This window comes from Aquila chrysaetos, chromosome 6 (assembly GCF_900496995.4).
Source record: "Aquila chrysaetos chrysaetos chromosome 6, bAquChr1.4, whole genome shotgun sequence".
NCBI lineage: Eukaryota > Metazoa > Chordata > Aves > Accipitriformes > Accipitridae > Aquila > Aquila chrysaetos.
Window position 1 is genome coordinate 36,242,451 of NC_044009.1, and position 24,369 is coordinate 36,266,819.

At 68.7% G+C, this 24,369-nt stretch overlaps 4 protein-coding genes across 5 annotated transcripts; 1 reads left to right on the plus strand and 3 right to left on the minus strand.

Annotated features, from left to right (window-relative positions):
• Window positions 1–1,287: 1,287 nt before the first annotated feature.
• On the minus strand, window positions 1,288–7,957 carry SLC11A1 (solute carrier family 11 member 1). The gene is made up of 15 exons (XM_030019228.2): window positions 7,881–7,957; window positions 7,145–7,278; window positions 6,281–6,403; window positions 5,825–5,944; window positions 4,909–5,015; window positions 4,747–4,817; window positions 4,570–4,637; window positions 4,279–4,434; window positions 3,982–4,140; window positions 3,722–3,811; window positions 3,426–3,545; window positions 2,797–2,946; window positions 2,641–2,714; window positions 2,019–2,172; window positions 1,288–1,930 (listed from the first exon to the last, which is right to left on the minus strand). Exons 1-15 carry the CDS (start codon window positions 7,918–7,920, stop codon window positions 1,820–1,822), a joined length of 1,677 nt encoding a protein of 558 aa, XP_029875088.1. The 5' UTR covers window positions 7,921–7,957; the 3' UTR covers window positions 1,288–1,819.
• A 924-nt stretch (window positions 7,958–8,881) lies between these two features.
• Window positions 8,882–11,553, minus strand: LOC115343366 (ciliogenesis associated TTC17 interacting protein). Its single transcript, XM_030019229.2, is given in 10 exon segments — window positions 8,882–9,014; window positions 9,016–9,117; window positions 9,346–9,434; window positions 9,535–9,611; window positions 9,707–9,831; window positions 10,013–10,183; window positions 10,361–10,447; window positions 10,771–10,826; window positions 10,962–11,174; window positions 11,401–11,553. Coding segments are annotated over 10 exon segments (1,113 nt in total). The 5' UTR covers window positions 11,477–11,553; the 3' UTR covers window positions 8,882–8,897.
• A 341-nt stretch (window positions 11,554–11,894) lies between these two features.
• PNKD (PNKD metallo-beta-lactamase domain containing) lies at window positions 11,895–24,313 on the minus strand. Its single transcript, XM_030018714.2, is given in 11 exon segments — window positions 11,895–12,735; window positions 12,945–13,060; window positions 13,168–13,254; window positions 13,372–13,417; window positions 13,419–13,536; window positions 13,796–13,888; window positions 14,028–14,086; window positions 14,349–14,461; window positions 14,683–14,798; window positions 23,577–23,790; window positions 24,182–24,313. Coding segments are annotated over 11 exon segments (1,200 nt in total). The 5' UTR covers window positions 24,246–24,313; the 3' UTR covers window positions 11,895–12,561.
• Window positions 16,292–22,799, plus strand: TMBIM1 (transmembrane BAX inhibitor motif containing 1). Of its 2 annotated transcripts, none has more exons than XM_030018713.2 (12): window positions 16,292–16,437; window positions 19,755–20,017; window positions 20,126–20,208; window positions 20,300–20,364; window positions 20,498–20,551; window positions 20,701–20,751; window positions 20,928–20,967; window positions 21,143–21,180; window positions 21,407–21,494; window positions 21,606–21,701; window positions 21,975–22,028; window positions 22,126–22,799. In XM_030018713.2, exons 2-12 carry the CDS (start codon window positions 19,783–19,785, stop codon window positions 22,267–22,269), a joined length of 948 nt encoding a protein of 315 aa, XP_029874573.1. In that variant the 5' UTR covers window positions 16,292–16,437; window positions 19,755–19,782; the 3' UTR covers window positions 22,270–22,799. The 2 variants fall into 2 exon arrangements, with proteins under 2 accessions (XP_029874573.1, XP_029874572.1); XM_030018712.2 differs by lacking the exon at window positions 16,292–16,437 and adding an exon at window positions 16,565–16,701.
• Window positions 24,314–24,369: the final 56 nt, after the last annotated feature.

Consider the following 24,369-nt stretch of genomic DNA (forward strand, 5'->3'; position numbering starts at 1 on the left):
AGGGGCCTCATCCTGCACCCCCAGGCCAGGCCAGGAGCAGGCAGACCCCAGCTGGATGTATGGGCTGCAGCTTGTGGGTACAGGGCAGAAAGGCACCCCTGCCTCCGGGACCCCTCTGTGCCACCCCAGTGCCCCCAGGCTGGGGTCCCGGTTATGCTGTGTCCCCTGTTCCCCCAGCTACCATGGCCCGGGGAGCTCTGCCCCACCGAGTGCTGCCCCACAGCTGGGACCTCGGGCTGGGCACCTCCTGCTAAGAGCTGGGCCCAGGCAGGTGCCCCCGGTCCGGGGATGCCCTGGGGTGGGGGTCCCGGCCAGAGAAGGGTGATGCCCCCAGGCACAGCCCTAGGGACCCCCTGTCCCCCAGACGAGCCGTGGGGCTGATCCCTGCACCCCCCAGCCCCGACCCCGGGGCGGAGGTGCCCCTTGCAGCCACCGTGGGGCGCGGGGGGGGGGTTGGTCCCTGCTCCGCCTCCCCACGGCCGGTGGCGGCCCCGGCGACGGGGGTCGGCTGCGCCGCTTGGAGGGGGGGGGACACGGAGACGACCCCGCCTTTCGGTGGGCCCCACCGCTCTGGCTCCTCCTTCAAGCAGCGCGAAGCCGGGCCAAAGCGGGGGCGGGGGGGAGGCACCTCCCCAACCCGATCGGCATCGCCCTTTTAAGGAAGGGGAAATTCTTCACATAAACAAGCGCGGCCCCCGGGAGCGGGGGGGGGGGGGTCCCCCTTCCCGGGGGGGGGGGGGGGGGGAGCACGGGACGGGGGGGGGGGGGTCAGCCCCCCCCCCCCCCAAATTACCGCCCTCCACCTCCCGGCCGTGCTGCTTTGGGAAGGGGGATTTTGGGGTTGGGGGGGGGGTGCTGGGGAGAGGGGGGAGCCTTGAAACAGCCAGGGAGCGTCTCGCAAGTGCGGACCTCGGCGGGGGGCGAAGCGCGGCGGGACCCCCCCACCCAGGGTGCGGGGCCGCGGGAGACGGGGGGGGGGGCGACGGCCGCCCCCGGAGAGGGCCCGAGCGGCTCCGCATCCGCATCCGGCGGGGCCGGCGGGCGGGAAACGGGGCATCCGGGGCGGGGAGGGCACGGTGGGCCCCCCCACCTCCCCGCTCCCCTCGGGGGAATGCGAAGAACTGGGGCTGAGGCCCCCCTCCCTCGCCCCCACGGTCACGCGTGGGTCTATGCAACCCCCCCGCCGAGCCCCCCCAGCCTGGGGCAAAGGGTCCGGGCCGGGGTATGGGGGGGCCGTGGGGGTCCCGTCCCCGCCCCGGGGTCGCGCAGCAGCAGCGAGGCTGAGGCCAGGTTACAAACATGACATTTATCAGCACCCCCCCCCCCAAATTTAGGAGCCCCCCTTGGGGCTCCAGCCGGTCCGGTCCGGGGGCTGGGGCCGGTCCCGGGCAGCGGGGCTGGCCGTCCCGGCTCCCCTGGGGCTGGCCCCGCCGTCCCCGGGCGGCGAGGGATGGTTAGCGGTCCCGGGAGGTGATTAGCGGTCCCGGGCGGTAATTAGCGGTCCCGGGGGCCGGCGGTTCCCGGCACTAATGAGGAGGGAAGATCTCCGGGGCGGCTCATTCACTGAAGCCTCTGTGCCAAGGGCTGGGGGCACCTCCCGCTGCTTCCCTCCCCGCCCCCCCCCTCCCCGCATCCAGCCTGAACCAGCACCCCTGAATTGGGGGGGTGGGCTAAAAACTTGGGGGGTGGTCTGCCCGCTGTTAACCCCTTCCTTGCTGGGTGCATCTCTGGCCAGAACATCATCCCCAGGCTCAGCGTGGCATCGAATCGGTGCCCGGTGCGGGGGGCCGTGCTGGGCAGAGAGGGGGGACGGGGTCTGTTACCGGGTCCCTGCCAGCACCGGCTGGTCGAGGGAGACGCCGAAGCTGAACCGGCTGTGGTGGCCCCGGGCCAGGAACCGGGCTCCATGCGCGATGCTGCAGGTCCAGATCTGTGGGGGCAAAGAGGGCAGGTCGATGGGCACCCACGGGGGATGCCACCCCCCACCCGGCTACCCCTTCCCGCGGTGCCAGCCCTACCAGGTAGGCGACGAAGGCCACGTAGGCAGCCAGCAGCAGGCCCAGGGGTATGTGGTACCCCAGGCCCCGCAGCGTGGGCAGAAAGTCCACCACGAAGTAGATATTGATGGCGCAGACCAGCCCCGTGATGAGGATCATCAGCACCTTCCCCGGGCTGCGGGCAGGGGAGCGGGCGTCAGCGGCAGGGCAGACTCGCCACCCCGTGTGCTGCCGGGCACAGCGGTCTGGGGGATCTGGGTTTGTAGGTGAGCAAGACCCCAACTGGGACAGCTCTGCACCCCACGGCCATACTAGATCCCCACGATGGGGCTCTGGGCATGGGCTTTGGCCACTCTCCGAATGCAGGGCTGGCAGGGCCAGGAGGGTGTTGGGGACCCAGGGATGCCCGAGGGTACCAGACGTGGCATTGGGATGAGGATGGAGAGGGCAGTGATGGGGTCTGTCCCGCTCTGGCTGCCCAGGGCAGGTGGGAATGGACATGCCCCCCCCCCCAATGCCCATACACCAACTGCCCCCATGGCATGGTTTGGGGAGGCAGGATGGGCCAAAGGGAGGGTTCCTGCAGCCGGTGTGCCCCACTCTGCCCTCCCCGCCCCGTGCCTGCGCCTGCCCTGGCACTCACAGGCCGTTGGTGAAGTCCTGCATGAGCGGGCGCAGGCTGGTGAAGGTGAGGACGGGCAGGACGGCAAAGGGCAGCTGGAAGGAGAGGAGGATGAGGGGGGGCATGGCTGCCAGGCCGGGGTGTTGAGGGGGCAGGTGAAGACCCCCCCCCCCTTACCAAGATGCTCTGCAGGACGTTGAGCAGGTCATTCATGCCCGTGAGGTGGCTGACATCCTTGAAGGCGGCCACAAAGACGGTGGGCAGGATGGCGAAGGAGCGGGTGAAGACCACCCGGGCGAAGCGGGACCAGCGGAGCTGCAGGAAGCCCTGGGGACAGGGCAAAACCTGTGCCCTCGCCATGCCTGGGGCATCATGCCAGGGTGGCTCCCCCCAAACCCTGGCTCAGAGGAACACGGCGGGGGCATCACCCCCTCTCCTGTGCCAAGGTGCTGAGCGGGCCCTTGCAGGGCTGCTGGGCCCCGCTAGATGTCAGCTCCAGCTCATTAAGCAAATGATCTCATTAGGGGAACACTGCGTGGGGCACCCACAAGGTGCCTCTGGGAGAGGGTGTCACAGGGGGTGGGGGTGGCCATACAGTGGCAATGGGTGCCATCGGGAAGCTGCCACCCACCGGGTGGGCAATGCCCCATGCCCAGCTCCCCGCAGGAATGGGGGGCAATTAACTGCCAAATACGCCAGAGCAGGGGGTGCTGCCCATAGGACCCCCCCACCCAGGGCCCACCTGTGATTCTCCCCCTTCCCAGCTGCTCCCCATGGGGGTGAGGGCCAGCATCCCTGTCCCTCACCTCCATGACAAACTGCCCTGCGTACGTCCCGGTCATCGTGGAGCTCTGTCCTGCCGCGAGGATCCCAATGGCCCAGATGTACAGTGCCACCGCCCCGAAATAGCATCCCAGGATGACGCCCTGTGCAGGGACACTTCCATGGGCACCCCAAAGCATCCCTCAACCTGGGCACCCCATCAGCTCCCAGCCTTCCAGCAGGGTCACGGCAGCCCCCAGCCTCAGGGGTCAATGACGGGGCGCGCTATGTCCCCCAAATGGGTACGGACGCCTGCTGGGCACAACCCGGGGCCACTCACCCCCTGGTAGATATCCACAGAGACTGTCTCGTTGTTGTTGGGGAAGATGCTGGCATACTGGCTGATGCTGCTGTTGACACACTTGTTGTGCTGCAAGGCATGGCGGGCACGAGCGTGATGGCCACCCAGTAGCCCCCCCAGACACGGGGGGACACCCCCCCCCATGGGACACCCACTCTCCAAGGGATGCTCGCCCTGCCCATCTCCACAGCTGGGCATAGACGTCACCTCCCTCCCCACAGGCGTGAGGTGACACTCACTACATCCTCGTTTCGCTGGCGGTAGAAAGCCTCGCCGAAGACAGCCATGACGAAGAGGTTGATGAGGAAGGAGACAAAGAGGGCCAGGCAGGACTCAGTCAGGAAATACATGTTGGCCTCCCGCACCGCCTCCTTCTTGGACCGGTCGATGTCCCGTGTCTGGGCACGGCGGGTGACATGGGTGCCACAGGGTCAGGTGAGCACCTCTGTCCCACAGCCAGGACCATCTGGTCCCCACCAAAGTGTCCCCTGAGACACCCTGGGGTAGCAGTACCCATGGCAGTGCCCTGGTCTCACCTTGACCAAGGAGGAGTGGAGGAAGATGTTATGGGGCATAATGATGGCGCCAACGATGCCCACGGCCTGGAGCAGCTCCTCTCGCCCGCAGCCCGGGCAGTAGGGCAGGAAAATGCCCTTCAGCACCTCCACCTGCCCCGGCCTCACCACCACGTACTGGGGACCGGTGGGAAGGGGCACTGTGAGCTGGCCCCCACCCTGCTGCAGCCCAGTGACAGTGGGGACGCCCCGTGGGGGTCCCCTGCCAGCACCCTGCAGGGAAAGCGGTGTCCCCAGCTCCCCCCTTCACACCTCATAACCGAAGGTCAGGGCCATGATGGCGATGAGAAGGCCGAAGAAAGCCTCCAGTTTGCGGAGCCCTAGAGGGGTCAAGAGATGGGGTGGGACAGAGCGGGGGACACCAGTGCCACATCGGCATCAGGGCTGCCTGGGTGAGTGTTCCCCCCGTCCCCTCACGCCGGCACTCACCGTACTTGTCGAGGAAGAGGAAGAAGAGGGTGTCCACGATGGTGATGAGGACCCCACCCCAGAGGGGGATGCTGCGGGACGGCAAGGGGGGGCATTGGACATGTGCCCCTCGGCGGAGAGGGGCCGTGGGGGAGGCTTGGGGGTACCCGTGGGGCAGCTCACCGGCCGGCTGAGAGCAGGCTGAAGGCGATGGCTGTCCCGATCACCTCCTGCATGTCAGAGCCGATGATGGCGATCTCGATCATGAGCCAGAGCAGCACGCGGGGCACCTGGAGGGGCCGGGGCACCGTGAGGTATCTGAGCCCACAGGGGGCTTGGACCCAGGCAAGCTGGCACAACCTCCAGGGAGGAGACCCCCGTCCCTGTCCCCAAGCTGTGGCAGGCCACCCAGAGCAACATGGGGATGCCAGGAGACCCCTCCCAGCCTCACCCACGACACAATCTCAGGGTGCAAGATGGATCCTAAATCCCAGCCTACCCCCACCTCCCCATCCCTGCCCCAGTGGGAGCTGAGGACAGGACCCAGCTCCCTGCATATGATGGTCCTGGTGGGGTGCAGGGGCAGAGGGATGTATCCAGCTCTCCTTTTGGGGACCTGTCATTCATCCAACACACCTCATCACTCATTCCCCTCCATCAAGATCCTGCCGACTAGACGGGACCCCTAGCCCCCCCACCTCCTTTGCCATGTGACTCCCCCGAGCCCCCCCAACTCCCTGCACCAACGTGCCCAGGCTCGCCCCGCGTCTGGGCTGCGCGTCACTGCCCCGACACCTGGGCTCACCGCCCCCCCCCCGGGGGACGCGCTCACGTGTCCCCAAATTGGACCAGGACACCAAGGCAACTGCTTCCCCCCCCCGCCTCATGCCGGGCGCCTGTACTGCAGGGGTTTATGGGCACTAGATGGGGGGCACCAGGGCTGGGGGGGCTTTAGGGAGCCCCTGGGAGAGGTGGGGCTCTTGCAGCATCTTCCTGCTCCTCTCCAGCCCCCCCCCCAGTCCCTGCCAGGACTGTCACCAGCCCAAGTGTGGGGTCCCCCAGGCTGTGACCCCCGGGGGGGCTCCCCACGGCTGCTCACCTTGGGGTAATAGAGGTAGCAAATCTCACCCAGGTCCTTCCCCGTCACCACACCCAGCCGGATGGCCAGGCGCTGGCACAGCAGCCCCAGGACGGTGGCCCACAGCAGCACCCACAGCAGCTGGGGGGGGGGGGGCAGAATGGAGGGAATTAGCAGGGGCTGGGCACCAGGCAGGATGCGACCGCCCGGGGCTCCCAGCAAGGTTATCAACTAGCCCAGGGACACGGGAAAGAGAAGCCCAGAGAGGCTGGAGGTGGTCCCCAGCCCGGGCAGAGGGGTGGCCCTCTTGCACCCCTGGGTGCTTTCCCCCAGTGCCAAGGGCCCCCCCCGTGCCCTTCCCGCTCCCCGGGCTGGGGAAGCCGGTTCCCCATGGGGCTGGGCGGCCGTTGGCGCAGGAGAGGTTACGAAACCTCCGGCTGCTTCCTGACCCGGGGGCCGGGGGGGCCCAGGGCTCACCTTGAACCCCGCCACTGCCCCGCACTGCAGGTCCGACTCCACATTGCCCGGGTCCAGGTAGGCGATGCTCATGAGGAAGCCGGGACCGGTGAAAGCCCAGAGTTTCCTAAAGCTGAAACCAGGCTGGGACAAGGCAGCAGGTCAGAGCGAGGAGCTCTCATTCAAAACCAGTGTCTCCCAGTTGCACTCCCAATGCCCTTTAGCCCAGTGCTGGGAAGCCTTGTGCCATGTGCATTTCGCACACAGAAGACATTTCTTCCACCTGCTTTGGGGAAGAACGGCTGCCCCCCCAGCCCCTCTCCGTTAGCAGCAGTGCAAGGGGGCAGCAAGACCCCCCATCCCACCCGGGGACAGGTGGGACAGTAATTTCTAGGGGGGTCCCAGGCACCATTAATTGCACCCCATGGGATCCCACTACTGAGTCCTGCTTTCACCACCACTCCTGGCAGGGGAACCCCCATTCCTTCCCCTTCTCCCTTCCACCCCCCGGGACCAGCCGGGGATGGGGGTGCTGGCAGGGTGCAGGCAGCCTGCGGGAGCCCCACTGGGCTGGGCATGGGTGGCCCAGGACGGGGAGCCTGGGAGATGTGTGAGCAGCAGGGTGATCCCTGCAGCTGGGTAGCACCTCGCCCCATGCCTCAGTTTCCCCATCTGGAAACCTTTACGCATGGAAACGCTCACCCTAGGGCTGTGATTTGCCTGAGCCGGCTCTGGGGACGCTGAGGTCCTCAGGGCATGTCCCAGGCACATCTCTCCCCCTGCAGTGGCCCTTTGCCTCTCCACCTCAAGCTCCCTGCGGTACCAGCCCCCCCCGCCCCATCTCTGCCCACCCTCAGATGGAGGTGCCAGCCTGGCAGCACCTACCCCGCCGCCCTTGGGGATGCTGATGAGTTCATCCAGGTAGGTCTGATCCCGGGTGCCAGGGTGCTGCGGAGGCACGGGGCTCCCAACGGTGCCATAAGTCTGGGCTTGGCCCCGGTTCAGGGACCCGGTGAGGCCTGGGGGGGGGGCAAGGAAGAGGAGGAGGGGAGGTGGCAGCCTGCCGGGGGATGAAGACACTGGTGGGCTGGCAGCCCTGGTACCTGCTCTGCTCAGTCCCACCTGCCCCTGCCCGATGAGCCCTGGCTCAGCCCAAAGAAGGATGAACGCCATTTCTCTGGGGGGGCTGTGGGGGGTGGCTATATTGGGGCCATCAGTGGCTACACAAAGGAGTCAGATGCCACTTCCAGCTCAGGTGTCCCTAAACCCCCCCAGTCCCAGCCCACTCTTCACCAGTCCGAGAATGAAGTGCATTTCTGGGCAGGAGGGACAGGAGGGGACCCTGCTCTGGGTCCTGCTGCTGGGTGGGCACGGAGTGGGGACAAGAGGCTGGTACTGGTCCCAATCACCCCTCCAGCCCACCCACATCCTAGGAATGTAGGTGAATCCTGGGTGGGCTTGGGGGAACAGAGAACAGGGCAGGTGGGGAAGCCAGGACAGGATGGGGGGGGCGATGGTGCCCACCGTGGTGGGGGAGCAGAGCCAGGGGTCCCAAGGCAGAGGAAAGGGGGTCCGGGGGAGGAAAGGAGGCATGGGGGGACCCAAGTGTCTTGCGGCTCACCTGGCTCCAGTGATGCCATGGCTGGACCTGACCTGGACATGGTGCCGGGGAGCCGTGATCGCGACACTGGATGCAATGCTCGCCACCCAGCTTTTAAAGGATCCCCCCCAGCTGCCCCCCCCCCCCCCTTCCCCCGAGGAGGAGAGGAGGAGGAGGAGAAGGAAGTCCTCCTTCCCCACCCACTGACCTGGGCTAGGAAAGGGGCCCTGCCTGCTGGGGGTTGGGTGCTATGAATGTGCACTGTCTCAGTTCCCCCACCCTGTGCCAGGAGTGGGGGACCCAGCACCTCCCTCCCCCTTGCCGTGCATACGTCGGGGCACCCACACCAGCGTGCCCAGGGGTGCGGGAGCACGCCTGCGTGTGACGGTCCATCACATGCCGGGGGTCCGGCTCCTTTGGCGGTTGGGAGGACAGGGGACAGTGTCCTGCAGCGTGGGGAGGGAGGGCTGGCTCGGCAGGAGTAGGGGAAAGGCCAGAGGAGCGGGAGCGAGGAGGAAGCAGGCGTGCGTTGCACAAGCGCGTGAGCACGTCAGAATGCACCCTCAGCTGCTGGGGGAGAGCACCCAGCCAGGCAGGCTCTGCGGCGCAGGGTGCTCATGCTACCCCCAGGTCGGGGGACACACACACCCCAAAGATGGGGTGCTCAGTGTTGTCGCAGGTCAGGCTGCACTCGCAAAAGTGGGGGACCCCATCCTGAGGACCCTTGTGGCTGCAGAGGTAAGAGGGGGTGCACCCCAGGTGCACCCATGGGTGGCTGGGTAGTACCGGTAGCATCGGGGCTCTGCCCCTGGGGAGATGTGGGGTGGCCTGGCACAGGGATGCGAGCTTGGCCCTGCCCCAGGGTATGCCCCAGGCATCCCCCACCCCAAGCGAGGGCTAGAACAGCTGAGAGGGGGACAGGGGGTCCTGCCCAGACTCACATGGGGTGGGGGTTAGCATGCAACTTAGCACCCCTTACCCTCCCCGTGCCTCAGTTTCCCCAAAGCAAACGAGCCTGGACAGGCAGGGCCAGCAGCTTTATTCCCCATTAGCCGGAGGGTGGCAAGGCGGGAGGCTGGCAGCCACGGTGGAGGCAAAGGGGGTCCCGGGGGGCTGCTGGCGGGCAAAGAATTGGGCAGCGAAGGAGACGGGGTCACAGGGGCTGCTGGAGGAGCAGGGCCTGGAGGAAGTCAGCCAGCAGCGCCCGGAGCTCCGGGTGCTGCTGGATGTAGGTGGCGTGGGACGCTTGAAGTTCCTCCTGCGGTGGGGTGGGCAGGGTGGGCATGGGCACCAATATGTCCCCCCCCCCGGCCACTGTGCCCGGGGGGGTGGGCAGGATGCCTGGGCCCTTTCCCATGCTTGAGCAGGTGGGGGGGAGGATGCTGGCCAGCCTGCCCCCCACTGTGCCTCCTGGGCATCCCAGGGGAGACCCTGCTGGGAGCGGCACAGCCCCATGTCCCCATATGCCCTTGTCCCCCCATCTCACCTTCCTGTCCAGGAACCAGGAGCAGAGCTGGATGTCTTCCTCCCAGTCCAGGGGCTGTTTGGGGAAGGGGGGCGGGGGCTCGACCCCACCTGGCAGCAGAAAGGCAGGGCAGGGTGTTCCCCACTCGGCTGCCAGACAGCAGGCAGGGGCTGCCCGTGCTGGGGGGCACAAGCCTCCCCCCCTCAGTACCTGTCTCACCGAGGATGGACTCATCCTGCAGCAGCACCAGCATCGGGCAGCCGACCTGCACCAGACGGGCCAAACGCCTGCGGGGGTGGGGGAGAAGAGCCGATCATCCCCCTCCTGGGTCCCTGCCAGGCTGGCAGGTCTGGGGATGCCCCCGGCCAGACCCTCACCGTACCCGCTGGGGAGGAAGCTGCTGTGCCACACGGTGGAGATGCCTGTGCTGGTGTGCACGACTCGCTCGATCACAAACACCTCTGCCTCCACTGAGCCCACTGCCTGCCGCTGGATGCCCAGGGCACGCTGCAGGGGGCATGGCCAGGGGTCACCCCTGTCCTGGAGTCCCCCCTGCCCCCAGGTGCCATCTCCATGCGCCCCCATGCTGTCAACCACACTGCTCACTGGCACCTCCCGCATCCCACCCTGGCACCCCCAACCTGACCCAGACCCCCCATCCCACAGGCCCCCCCGGCCGGTGGCTCACGTAGCTGGAGGTGCAGAGGTGGCCCTCGGTGTCGATGGCCGGGAAGATGAGGCCGGAGGGCACTGCCTGCCGGCACGCCAGCACCCGCAGCAGCAGGAGGCTGGCACCCTCCGGCAGCAGTCCCCGCAGCTTGGCCCAGCCGTAGGAGAAGCTCTGGCACTGTGGCTCTGCCTGCAGAGAGACAAGGCCACCTCGTGGGACAGCCACAGCCCCATCGTCCCCAGGGACAGCAGCCTCTGGAGCCTGGGGGCACCCCTGGGTGGGACAGGCCAGCTGTGCCTCCCCCCTCCCCAGGATGTGCCCCATCTGGGGGGCAGAGGGGAGAGACCACCCCCGCCTCAGCCTCACCTCTCCCTCTCGGAGGGTCTTTGTGACAGTCATCCCATGCTGGTGGCTCACCATGTGGGTCCTCCTCTCCACTGGGTGTGCTCTGAGCTGCGGGAGAGGTGGGGGGCACAGGGTGGGGGGCAGAGCCAGGGCACTCCCTCTCTGAGGTGGCACACCCCAGCTCACCCTTCAATCAGGGTACCAAGCCAGATGCATTGTGGGAAACTCCCCACTCCAGCTGCCACCCAGAGCAGGGGATGGGGACCAGGCTGGTGGGACAGAGCTGGTGTCCGAGCCGGGGAGGGGACACCAGGCTGCCCACAGCGACCTTGCATGGGGGGCAGCCTGCAGGAGGGCATCGCTGCAGGGCACATGCCAGGGCAGAGGGGCAGGACACGGGGAAGGGGACACGCCACTGCCACACCGGTCACCTCCAGGCGCTCCTGCTCCTCCTGCTCCAGGGTCTCCAGCTGCGGGGTCACATAGGCTGGCAGAGCAGAGCCACGCTTAGCCCACCCCGCTGGCACTGCCCCCCATCCCAGCCCTGGGGGCCGGTGGGACGGGGATGCTCCAGCCCTGGGGAAGGAGGTGGGGGGGACACCCCAAGCAGCCCCCGGCTCACCTTTGAGGGTGCTGGAGCCGGGCACGCCGTCCTGCCTGCTGCGGGTGCCGGCTTGCACCAGGAGGCAGCTCCGCACCGGCTCTCCCGCCCGCTCGTAGGGTGCCCACCGGGCTGCCACCCACCGCTGGCCCCCCGCCCGGTCCCGTGGCTGGTCCCCTGCGGCCACCACCTCCAGCGTCTCGGCGAACAGGCAGCGCTCCAGCTCCTCCGGCCCTGCCCGGGGGGGGACCGTCACCCCCGCCCAGGGCACCTCCCCGGCTCATCGGTGTGTCCCCCCCCGCCGGCTGAGCCCCTCACCATTTATCCGGCTCAAGCCCCCAAGCCCCGTCCCCCTCCTGCCGGAGCCGGTGCCCCCCCCCCCCCGCTACACCGAGGACCCCCCCGGGCACGACCTGGGCGATAAGGGGGAGGCCGGGGGCGGGGGGGGGAGGGAACCCACCGATGAGCCTGAGGAACTCGGCGGCTGCCTCCGTCAGGGCTGGGCTCTCCTGCCGGCACTCGGGAGGGGACTCCATGCCTCACCTGGGGGCTCCTGCTGCCGGACCCCCAGGTGAGGGGGGCAGCATGTCTCCCCCAAACCGTGGTACACCCCCGGTGCCCACACGTGTAACCCTGGCGGGGGGGAACAATGACCCCCCCCCCCCCCGCAGCCCCCCCGCCCCTGTCACCCCCCCTTCCATCCTCCCCCGTGGACCCCCAAGCACCCCCCCGGCCCCTCAGCAGCTCCCCCAACACCCGCCCCCCCGCCCCAGCCCCCGGGGCGCCCCCGGCCCCCAGACCTGCCCGGGCCGGACCCAGGTGCCCCCCCCCCAGTAACGCCTCAGCGGTCTCCGTAGCAACAGCCTAGACCCGCCTCTTAAAGGGGCAGCGGGGTTTCGCGGGGGGGGGGGGGGGGGCACCGGCCGCGGATGGAAAGGGCCAAACGGGTGGAAATCCAATCCAGACTTTTATTTGCAGGGGGTTGGGGGGGAGCTCCAGTCCCCTGTGCAGCAGCAGCACCCTCCCACACGTGTTCCCCCGCGGCCCCATCCCAGTGTGTGTGTGTGTGTGTGCGTATGTGCACGTGTGGGGTGGGGGGGCTGCGGCACCAAGCATGGGGTGTCGGAGAAGAACCTCTTGTCTGGAGGTAGTACTGGGTACCCCCCGCCCCTTGCTGGCTCCAGCCCAGCCCAGTGTCGTCACCCCCCAAAGGAGATTCACAGCACTAGGGGCTGCCAGGAGAAGGGGGGCTCCCTGAGTGCTGGGGGGGGGGGGGGGGGAAGTGGGGGCTCCCAGAAAAACGGGGTGTGTGTGTGTTAGGAAAAGCCCTTGGTGCCCTCCCTACAGCCCCAGCAGTGGGGTGGGGGGCTACAGACCCCCAGAAAGGGGATCGAGGTGCTTCTACGTGAGAGCTGGTGACCCCCAAGTCTGGGGGAGCAAAGGCAGGGATCACTTATGGGGTGCCCACATGGTGGGGGGGGTCCACTCTTCCCCCCCCCCCCCAACCCTGCACCCCAGGAGGGAGATTCACAGCAATACAAACCACAGTCTTGGGCCCCCTGTGCCCAAGCAGCATCCTGCCCCATGGAAGAGGCGGGGGTCCAGGAAGGAGGCGGGGGGTCTAGGTGGCTTTGTAGAGGTCCTTGCGCCTCCGCACCTCCTTGAGGACGCGGGCGCGGAAGGCATCGGGGTGCTCCCCCCCGCCCCGCCGCAGCCCCAGCGCTGCCTGCAGCTCCGGCCGGTGGGTCCGCAGGAAGGGGTTGTAGGTCTGTTCCTCCCCCAGCGTGGAGGGGCACTGCAGGGGTAGCTGCTCAGCCCCCCTGCCAGAGGCAGCACCCCCAGCAGGGAGCCATGACCCCCCCCCCCCCAGCACCCCCTTCCCCTATAGCACCCGCCATGCAAGAGGGTGTTGGGGTGCAGCATCCCCACCAAGGGATGGGGAACCCTGCGAGGGGCTGGGGTGGGGGGGCTGCAGGCAGGGGAACACCCCCCCCCCAGCCTCACCGTGCTCCTCTTCTCCTGGCGCTGCTGCGTCACCCACTGCAGCTTCTGCTCCAGCGCGGGGTTGTCCAGCTCCAGAAGGCTGGCGAAGGTCAGGCACTCCAGCGCGTATTCGTGGCCTGCGGACCCCCGTACCCCTTAGCATCACTCCTGCCCGGCTCCCCAGCTTGGCAGCGGGGGCTAGGGGAGACACCAGCGGCTCTGCCCCGCTGTTGGGGACACTCACCCGGCCACAGCAGCGTGTCCTCGCCCAAGCCCACGGCCACGTCCAGGGAGGCGAGCATGGTCTCAGGGGAGCCCTCAAACAGCCTGCCTGGACCCCCGTGCAACCGCCTGTCATGGAGGGGGGTGGGATTGGGGGGTCCCCCCAAGCCCTTCCCAGGGTGGGAACCCCCCCAAGCCACCCAGGTCTGGGGTCAGGCACACTCACCACAGCCAGCGAGGAAGAGGAGGTCCCCAGAGAAGAGGCAGGGGGGGGCCGCCGAAGGGCCCCCCGTCCAGCACGTACACCATATGGCCCACGGTGTGGCCAGGCGTGGCGAGCGCCTCGAAGGTCAGGCAGCCCACCCTCACCTTCTCCCTGTCCGCAAGCGGGCTGCACCGGGCACAGGGGTGCACCGTCAGGGTACCCCCCCACCCCCCCTCCCAGCACCTCAAAATGCTCTACCTCCCCATGCAACCCTTCTCTGGTACACTAGTGTTATGAGGGTGCCAGGTCTCTGCACACGAAGGGGGCAACGTGGTACTTGGAGGACGGACTGGTGGGTGGGTGGAGCAGACAGTGGTGTTTGGGGGTGAAGCCCCCCCCTCAAATTTACAGGGGTCCTGGGGGTGATGCGGGGTGCGGGACTTACTTGGTGAGCTCTGGGATGCCATCAAGAGTGCTGCCGTACACCTTGCAGGAGCCGTGCTGCTGGCGCAGCGCCGCGTTCCCCCCGCTGTGGTCCCTGCAGACAGGGAGGTCAGTGCCCCTAAATGTGTCCCTCCCATATCCCCCGCCACGTGGAGTAGGGCTGGGGGTTGCCTCAGCTGGTACACCCTCCACGGCAGCCACTGACACCCCCAGGGCACCCTCTTGCCCCTTACCAGTGTTTGTGGGTGCAGAATATGGCCTCGAGCATCACCCCCTCTTCTTCAATGGCAGCCTAGGAATGGGGGCGGACGGACGACAGAGAGATTTGGGGAGGGACACAGATCCCGAGTACCCGCCTCTCCCTAACACCCCCCCCCCCCCCGCCAGCTCCCCAGGTGCTGGATGAGCCCTGCCACCCTCCAACCTTGCCCTGGGCACTAAGGGCTGCAGATTAGGGGCAGATTTACCCTCCTCTGCCCCCCAAAAAGCCAGAGACATGCCACCCTCTCACCCGGGGACACCCAAACACCGGGTCGGGGCTGTGGGGGTCTCACTTGCACGGCCAGTGGGTCGGAGGGGTCGATGACGGCCGCCTGGCCAGAGCCAGTGTCGATGACCAGGTAGCTGTAGTTGTTGGAGAGCACGGGAATGGGCAGGATTTTCATCCCTGGAGGAGCAACGGACAGACAGACAGACATCAGGGCACGACCCCCCCTGCCCAGGAAAGGTGGCGGGGGTAAGCCAAACTCCCCACATCAAATTCTCAGTTAAACATGCTTTGGGCAATTTGGTGATGGCAATCCCTCCCCACCCCAAAGTGCCAGTGTTGGGGGACATGATGGGGCCATGGCGGGGGGTGTGGGGGGGGGACAGCTCGCCAGGACTCACCGGGGAAGCAGCAGGGCTGGGGTGCGGAGTGGCCGTGGGGGTACCGCTCCCGGGCCTTCTTCACCTGCCGCTGGTAGAAGAGATAGCCCAGCCGCGTGCGGGCGTACAGGCTGTACCTGGGGAGGGCAGACCACCCCCCGGTGTTAACCCCCAGACCCCCCCATGGAGCCCACCTTGGGGAGGGGGCTGCTGCCAGGGCTGGGACCCCCATGGGGGACACATACAGCATCGCTTTCCCACATGTGGGGGCTGGAGGTGGCGTATCCCCCGTCGTCCCCCCAGCCGCCTGCCCCAGATCTGCAGCGAGGGCAGAATCGGTTCCCTAGACAAGTCCCCCCCCAGCTGCTCCGGGCAGCAAGAACCAGGGATGGGGGGGGTGGGGAGTGGGCAGCATTGCTGCGGGGGTGTCCATCTGTCCAGCCGTCTGTCCAGGAGGGCTCTGCTCACCGGGAAGGGCTGGAGCCCCAGGGTTTTGCCTGCAGCAGCGCTCTGGCTGCCGGCTGTCCCCCCCCTCGCCCCGGGGGGGCCATGCTCAGGGCTGACCCCGCTCCGAGGGCCATGCTCAGGGTGCCACAGCCCCGGGGAAGAGGGAAGCGGGAGCAAAACAGACAGAGGAAAAGGGAAGCGAGAAACAACCCCGGAGGGGTGCAACAGATGCAGGCTTGGGGGGGCTCGGGGGCACTCCCCCATTTATACAGCAGCGTTTCGGGGCTGGGGACGGGGACCGGTGCCATAAAGGACGTGCAAAGCCCCCAGTTGCAAAGCCCATCCCCGGGACAAGGGCATCCTCCGTGCCAGCACCGGCTGGTACACCGGGGAGGGATCCTGGCAGGAACCGGGGGGCCTCTGCACCTATGGGGGTGGGAGCCCGAAGCCGGGGAGCGGGGGCTCCTATCAGCACCGGGCAGCAGGGCCACGGCCGGGGCACCGGGGTGGGTTAGTGATTAGACCCGAGGGAAGGAGCCCCGCGGCGGGGGGGGGAGAGTATCAGATCCGAGGGTGACCGTCACCGTGCTGGGGGAGCCGGTGGCTGATTCCCGGCCCTCCGAAGCCCCCCCCGGTAGCCGGGCTGACACCGCCCGCCCTTGCCCCCCCCGGCCCGAGCGGGCTGAGCACCCGTGGAGGGCTGCCCACCCCCAGCCCCTGCCCGGCCTCTCCGTGCCAGCGGGGCCGGAACACACACCGGGCTGGCCCCGGTCCCTCCCCGGGGGACTCCGCACAAGCCGAGGAGGACGGGCCCTTCCTCCCGGAGGCAGAACAAAGGCGGGCGGCGGCGGCGGCGGCTCCCGCCCGGCGGGGGGTACCGGAGCGGCGGACACTCACCCCACGCGGAACAGCAGCGGGCCGGCGAGGGCCATGAGGGCGGCGGCGGCACGGCGGGCGAGGCGGCGGAGGGGCAGGCAGCGGCGCAGGCAGGCGGCCCCCAGCCCGCGGGCACCGGCCGCCGCCGCCGCCCGCAGCGCGGCCCCGCCATGCCCCGGGCACCGCCCCCCGCGCCCCGCGGCCATGCCGCCCCGGCCACGCCCCCCCTCCACGCGCGTCACGCCACCGCCCCGGCCACGCCCCTCCCGCCGGCGCGCCCCCTGCTGGTCACGCCGCGTCACTGCCGCGGGAACCGGGGAGCGGGGGGGACACCGACCGCGTCACCGGCGGAGAGGAGGGGATTCCCCCCCTCCCCGCCATTGCCGAAAAGGGTGTCCCCCCCAGCTGACGTCACTGAGTGGAGAAGGGGGTCCCTAAGTGACGTCAGAGCAGGCAGGCAGGAGGTCCCGGGGGGGGGGGTTGGGTGTGGCTGGGGCCCCGTTGGGCGGGCGGGGGTCCCGGGGGTCCCGGGAAGCAGCAGGAGGGGGAGCGCACCCCCCCCGGCTCCCCCGGCTCCGCCGGGCGCAGCGGCGCGGACCCGCCGCGGGGGGGCGCGGCGGGCGGGCGGTGCCTCCCCCCGCCACCACCCTCCCGCACTCCCGGGCCGCCCCGTCCCGGCTCGTCGCGGCCGCAGCCCGGCGGAGCAGCGCGCAGCAGGTAGGGCGGCCCGGCCGCGCTCCGTTCCGCACCCCTTGCCGCTCCTGGTTCCCGCCTGGGGCCGTTGACCAGGCTGGGGCACGGAGACACCCCCCACCCCGCCCGGAGGCCCCCCCGTTCCTCCCGACTCCCCCTCCGCCCGGTTCCGCCCGCTCTCGCCCCCCCCCCCAACCCCCCTGTCCCGGCTCCCTCCGGTGCCGCGGCCGGCGGGGGGGGGGTGTCCCAGCGCTGGAGCGAGTGTCCCGGAGGGCGGCGGGGACCGGGCGGGGGTGGGAGGCCGGTCCCTGAACCGCGGGGACGCGCTGCGACCCCCCCCCGCACCCCCGTCCCCGGAGCGGGTGGGGGCACTTCGGGTCGAAGTCCGGCGCGGCGGGGGGAGCGGGGGCGGAGCGGGGTTCCGCGGGTAGGGACGCGGGGCAACAGGACCCCCACGGGTGGGACCTCGCTGTAGGGCTGGTGCCGTTTTCTGGGCTCCACGGCATCGCGTGGTGGGAAATCAGGGCGCGGCGTGGGGTGGTCTGGAGGGGGGCACCGTCCTTTGTGCTGTGCGGGTGTCCCCACGGACCCCGAGGGGTGTCTCAGGAGGTGAGGGCATGGGTCTGTGCCCGGCAGGGTGTGGGCTGGCACTGTGGGGGGTGCATAGGGACCGGCTTTGGGTGGTGTCGGGGTGCCTGGGCTTGGACACAGGGGGGCACCTCTGTCACATGCCCCTGCCCCCCGGTGGGTGCTTGGGGTGGGGGCAGAGAGGCGGCAGCGATGCTGAGATCTTGCAAACTCGTGTCCTGTGTGAGCGGCTTGGGGGCAGGCAGCGGGGGAACATGGCCTGGGTGGGCCGTGCTGACCCCCCTGACGTGAGCCCTGCTGAGTTGGGCTGGACTGGGCTGAGCCAGGCCAAGTTGTGTTGTGACGTGTTGGGTTGTGCCGTACTGAGCCATGCTGTGCTGTATGGAGGAGCCGTGCTGTACCAAGCTGTGCTGTGCCGTACCAAGCCGTGCCATGCTGATGGGAGCTTCCAGGCTCTTCTGGGCAGTCAGATGCTTTCCCAAGCAGCCTCACTGTAGGGAGCCATGGGGAAGGTGGGGAGCCCTGGACCTCCCCCCAAACCCTGGTTCCCCCCTCCAAGGTGGCTCTTGGGGCCGCAGGGGCCTGAGCCGGGCAGGAACACTGGGATGCCGGCAGGGACTCTGCCTGGTGCCACCCGCGTGGCTGTGCCGGGGGCGATAGCCGTCTGCGCTCCAGGTCCCTGCCACACGCGCCTTATCTGTGCTGAGCCACGGTGCCAGTGCAGAGCAGCGCCCTGTCCCCAGGGATGGCACATCATGCTGGGGCCACCGAGCTGGCCCTGGTGGCCCTGTGGCTGGTGACCTCTGGTTTTGGGGCCCCGCTGTGCCGTGGCCCCGGGGAGGGTGCAGGGTGCCGCCTGCCTCCCTGGGTGCGGTGGCCACAGGGACCCGTCAGGCTGGTTCCTGCCCCATCCTTGAGGCCACCCCGCCAGCGTGGGGACAGGAGGGGCTGGGGCAGCTGGACCCCTGCCACGGGGTGCCAGCCATGGGTACAGGGTGGGACCCCCCAGTGACCATGTGCCTGCTCGGTACACACGCTGCTTTCCCCACATGCCTGGGTACCCTCCTGGGAACTCCAGTCCCCCCCTAACTGGGTGCCAGTCACAGGGGTTTTCCTGGGGTCAGGCTCCTATTTCGGGCCCTTCCCTGACCCCGCAGACGAGGCAGTGCCAGGGGGCACCGGCTGCTTTTTGGGAAACCGCAGAGCAGCAAAAGTGAAACTTCCCGGCCAGGTGGTCAGCACCACGCCGGTTATTTTTGGCACCGCCGTCATCGCGATGGCAAAGTCCGGCACGGCCGTGGCTGGGACAGCCAGACGGCGGGAGGGATGGAGGGACGGATGCCGAGCTGCTCCCCCCGGCCTGGCATGGCTGGCCCGGGTGTGCCACCCCGGCACTGCTGCCTGCCCAGCCCGGCTGCGGGAAGCGCTGGCGTCATGCTGGAGGAAGCACCCGTCCCCTCCCAGTCCGGTCCCTGTTGGGGTCAGATCCTGGTCCCCTCCCGCGATCGGTCCCAGGATCACGTCCCCGCTGCAGGCAGGGGGGACGTGGGAGGTCCTGGCACCTGCCTGGGGCTCGGGGCGTCCCCCGGTGCCAGCGCCGGGGGGTGGCAGGCGGGTAAAGGCCTGGCACTGGCTCCTGGCAGCGCCATTGTTTTCCTGGCCTTGGAGATCCTGCCTTCCTCCTCCTCCTCCTCCTCCTCCTCCTCCTCCTCCTGGGGCCAAGCCCAGCAGCTGGCCCTGGGCCCGGGCTGGCTGCTCGCGGCTGCTGGGGGCTCTGCGAGGGGGCCTGGCGTGGCCGGGGAGGGGAGCTCAGCCCCGGGGGGGTCCTGGCTCCCCTCCCCGGGGGGGACGCGTCCGCTTCCCTCCGAGGTGACGCGGGTGGCTCTTGTCCCTATAACTCCCTGGGGGGACTCAGGAGTTCTGGAGCCCCCGCATGACCCACTGGGCTGCTGGGTGGGGTGCACGCCCAAAATGGGGGGGCAGTGGGGTCTGCATGGGTGTGATCAGGATCAGGCCCCGTGTTTCCATCCGAGGCAGCGGGCAGGGTGATGTCCTTTGTCACCGGGGTGGTGCCACCAGGAGCCGGAGACCAGCCAGGGTGCGGGGAGGGGGGGTGCTCCCTGCCCCCCGGCGATGGCAGGGTGGGCTCCAGAGGCCGGAGAAGTCACGTCCCTGCTGCGGCTTGAGTCAACGTGTGGCCATGCCCTGCCCGTGGCTGGCCACTGACGCAGGTGCCGGAGACTCAGGGCACAGGAATGCAGGTGGCCCCGGCCAAAGGACAGTGGGGACGTCTCTCACCTCTCATTGACCCGCTGACATTGAGGCCAGCTCGTCCTTATTAATTAGAAGCCGCTATTAAAGTGGGAGGGGAGGTTTTGCGGCTCCACTGTCCCCTGTGTCCCCGCACCTGCGGCTCCACTCACTGGGGACACGTTCTGCCCAGGGAGGGGGACCTACGCTGACACCCCCCCATCTTCTCTCCCCTCCAGGTGGTCGTGGGAGACGCAGGGAGCTGGCATGGCACAGCCCACTGCACCCCCCCCCTACGATGACAAGAACCCCCTCTATCCCCCACCCCCGGGAGGGTACCCCCAGCCCCCCCACTATGCCGGGGGGTACCCGCAGCCCGGGGGCTACCCTGCAGCAGGGGGGTATGTGCAGCCAGGGGGCTACCCAGCAGCAGGGGGGTACCCAGCAGCAGGGGGGTACGTGCAGCCGGGGATGACCATGCCCACCATGCCTATTCGGTTCGGTAAGTGGGGGCACCTTGGGTTTTTTTGGGGGGGGGGGCACTAGAAACAGGGGTGCTATGGGGGGCTGCGCAGCCCACCCTGGTGCTGAGGGGTGTCCCCCACCGCAGGTGATGATGGCATTGGGGACGGCTCCCCCCTCCAATCGGCTGACTGGGATGACAGGAAAGTTCGGCACACCTTCATCCGCAAGGCAAGTCCCGGGGGTCTGGGGGCACCCGTCAGGGTGGGGGAGCACCTGTCAGGGTGGGGGGCTGTGTGCTGATCCCCCTCGTCTCTCGCAGGTCTATGCCATCATCTCTCTGCAGCTACTGGTGACGGTGGGGATCATCGCCGTGTTCACCTTTGTGTGAGTGGGGGGTCCCTCCTTAGCCTTGCCCCAAACAAGGGGGGAGCCTGCCCTCATGTCCCCTGGGGGGGGGTCCCGAGGGGACATTCGTTGCTGTACCCCCTCCCTCACGCTCGTCCCTCCCGTCCCACAGCTCCCCTGTCCGCTCCTTCGTCCAGAGGAACGTCGCCATCTACTACGCCTCGTAGTGAGTACGGGGTCTGCTGGTTTGTGCCCCCCCCCCCCGGGGTGCCCTCCGGCAGCTGGCACCCCACAATTGCAGCCTTCCAGCCCGGGGGGGGAGGGTGTCCTGGGGGGGGGTGTCTCAGGGCTGACACCCACTGTCTCTCTCTGCAGCGCCGTGTTCCTGGTGACCTACCTGGTGCTGGCCTGCTGCCAGGGTCCCCGGTGAGTCGCTGGTGGCTAGGACCCCCGGGGTGGGGGTATGTGGATATGGGGGGGGGGTCTTCCAGGTCATCGGGAGGGGGGTCCCTGCCTGGGGCTGCCCCCGGGGGGGGGGGACCAGGGGGACATGACATGGCTGCTGTCACCAGCTCACGTCTCACCCCCTGTTTCATCCCCAGGAGACGCTTCCCCTGGAACATCGTCCTGCTGACCATCTTTGTGAGTGGGCTGGGGCTGGTGGGAGGGGGCCTAGTGGTGCCCCCATGGCACCCCAGCTCCCCAGGCGGGCTGGGAGGGATAGGGGGAGGCGTGGGAAGGTGGGGGGCAGCCAGGAACTGCTGCCCCCCCATGGTGCCGCTTGCCCTGCTGAGCCCACCTTTCTCCTCTCCCACAGACACTGGCCATGGGGCTGATGACAGGGACAATCGCCAGGTACGCCCCAGGGACCCCATGGTGACAGGAGCTGGGGTCCCCCCTGTCCCCCGCCATGCGGCTGGCTCAAGTGAGAGGCTGCTGGGAGCCAGGGGACACCCTGGTCCCCTGGGCTCGGGGACAGTGGGGTCCCTGCCTGGGATCGGGGCTGTGGGGGGTCACCAACACACCCTAGCCAGGGGGATGCCAAAGCATGGGGTGACTCTGGTGTCCCCTCCATCTGCAGCATGTATCGGACCAATGCTGTCCTGATCGCCATGCTCATCACCGCCATCGTGGCCATCATTGTCACCATCTTCTGCTTCCAGACCAAGGCAAGGAGGGGGATGTGACCTGCCCTGCCCTGGGGGGGAGTCAGGCGCAGGCAGCTGGGTGGTGGGGTCACCCCAAGCTCTCCCGTGACATATGAGTTTCCCCACTGGCAGGTTGATTTTACATCGTGTCCGGGGCTCTTCTGTGTGCTGGGCATCGTGGTCATGGTGACCGGGATCGTCACTGCCATCGTCCTTTCCTTCAAATATGTGAGTGGGGGATGACGACGACAGAGGGGCTGTGGGGTGCGGGTGTCCCCAGGGCTGGTACGGGCAGGGGGTTTGGGTGGTCCCCCTTTGCCAGGAAGCAGGGTGTGGTGCGGGCCACGGCAGAGGCAGCTTGCCCCCAGGGAGAGGGTGCGTCAGAGTCAGCATCAGCGGCATCATCTCCTCAGGAGCCAGGTGCGGGCAGGACCTGCCCTGCCTTGCCCGCTGCCTGCCAGCATCCTGGCTCACCCTGCCCTTGTCCCCTTCCCTGCGCAGGTCCCCTGGCTCCATATGCTGTATGCGGCCATCGGCGCCATCGCCTTCACCCTGGTGAGTTGACGGCTGGGGTGGGCAGAGGGTGTCACGCAGGGACCGAGGAGGGGGGAACCCTGCCTCAGTCCCTGCCTGACACCCTCTGCCCCACCAGTTCCTTGCCTATGACACCCAACTTGTGCTGGGGAACAGGAAGAACACACTGAGCCCTGAGGAGTATGTCTACGGTGCCCTCACCATCTACACCGACATTGTCTACATCTTCACCTTCATCCTGCAGATCGTGGGCCGGGATTAGCCCCGGGACCCCTCCTGTCCCCCCACTGCTGCCCCTCACCTCCTCCTCTGGCCTCTGTACAGGATACAGCCGCTTACCGTGACTCCTAACGCTTCAGCATCCCTACCCATAGGCTGCTAAGAAAAGGGCTTCCCTTGATCACTGCCCCCCCAAGCCTCCAAGGGTGGTGGGGGGGACCGGCTGCCAGTGTTTAGGCAGTGCCCAGCCTTGGCACCGCTTGCCGAGGCCGTGCCTGTGGTGCTGGGCGGGCAGTGGAGCGCCACAGTCCTGCCTGGGCCCAGGGAGCTGACAGCAGCTGCTGGGATCGTGTTGGGATTTTTTTGGCAGAGCCTGGTTGGTGTTATTCACTCTGTGCCTTAAATGCGGCTCCGGCCGTGCCCCCCTCCCCAAGCTGCAGTGGTGCCCGGTGCGGGCAGGGGGCAGCTGGGACCCCCGTGGCAGGACTCGTGGCAGAGCTCACGTCGCAGAGGCCCGGCAGCCACGGATGTGGGCAAAGTTGCACTTGCTAAATAAAACACTTCAATTTTCCAGACGGTCCCCAGTCTTACTGGTGTGGCTACTCCCCTGAAAAACCTGTGGGCGGCCTCAGCGGGGGCTGTGGCCTGGGGCAGCACAAACACTGCTTTGGGGCGGAAAAACCAAGGTTGAGCCGCTCCAGGCTGGGCCTCCCTCCCCTGCCTGTACCTCTCCACCCTCGTGGGCAGAAGCCCAGCTGCAAAGCAGCTCCCCCCCCGCCCCCACCGCTGTGGGGGCAGGCAGAGCCTGGGGCTGAGCACTGAGGGAGAGACCGCGGTGGCAGCGAGCTGTTCCACTCACCAGGGATGAGGTTTATTTGTCCCCATCCAGCCCCATGACCACCCCACAGGCTGGACAGGGAGGGCAGGCGTCAGTGCCACGTGTCCCACGGGGCTGGCGTCCCCTCGGCCAGTCCCTTCCAGGTGCTGCGGTGCCAGGCTGGGGGTGGGGAGCAGCCTGGCTATGCCCCCCCGGCCACCCTCTTGTATCGCTCCGACTCGTACTCGCCCTGGTTGGCTTCCATCATCTTTCGGCGGATTTTGAGCTGCTCCAGACGGTTTTTATCAACTTCCCGCTTGGCCAGGAGGAAGAGGATGATGCCGGAGGGCAATCCAATGGCCCTGCAGAACAGCCGGTGGGCAGGAGATGGAGAGAGCCGGCGGGGAACCAAGGGCCCTGTGCCACCCTGGGGCAGCACGGACACCCCCCCGGGACCCTCCGTCCCACGCCAGGCCCCACGGAGCAGCGGACCCTGCGGGTGCCGAGCCTCTCCCGCCGCCCCGGCCACTCACCAGGCCACCCCTACCGGCTTCATCGGGTTCTTGCCCTTCTTGCGCGTGGGGATGTACTCCACTCCCTCGGGGAGCCCCCCGCTGCCAGGCTCCGGGCCGGCCCGTGGCCCCGCCGGCCGGCGGCAGCTCTGCCCGAGGAGCCGTGTGCCCGGGGGGGCCGGCCGGGCCCGGGGCCTGGCAGGACCCGCTGCCGGCCCTGCTGCCGCCAGCAGCCCTGCGGGGAGAGAGGTGTTAGGGAGGGGCAGTGGCGAGGGGGCCCAGCCCCAGCTGCCTGAGGCTCCTGCCTTGCTCTTGCCCTTACCCTTACCCCTGCCCCTGCCCCCGTCCCGGCGGCAGAGGGGGCTCGGGGGCGTGGCCTGAGCCAACCGGGGCGTGGCCACGGCTGAGGGGCGTGGCCAAGCGCGCTAGGGGCGGGGCTCTAAGACCTCTCCTCAGCCGGGGGGGGGCGGGGCCGAGGCCCTGCGGGCCGGGCCTGGGGGCGTCTCTGGGAGAGGGTTGGGGGGTGCGTGTCGGGGGCCGCGGGGCCGTGCGGTGAGGGTGGTGGCGGGACGCTCCCCGTCCCCCCCCCCGCCCAGGGGCCGCCCCCTCAGCCCGCCCGCCGTTACCCCGCAGTCCGCTGAGCGCCGCCGCCATGGTGGGCCGTGTCGGTGCGCGGCAGCCCCGCTGCATGCCGGGAGCTGCAGTCCGCCGCGCGGGGGCTGCCGGGGGTGTGACGCTGGGCGGGCCGCGCGAGAGAAACTACAGCTCCCAGAGTGCACCGCGCAGCGCGGGGGTGGGCCTACCCTGCTGGGGG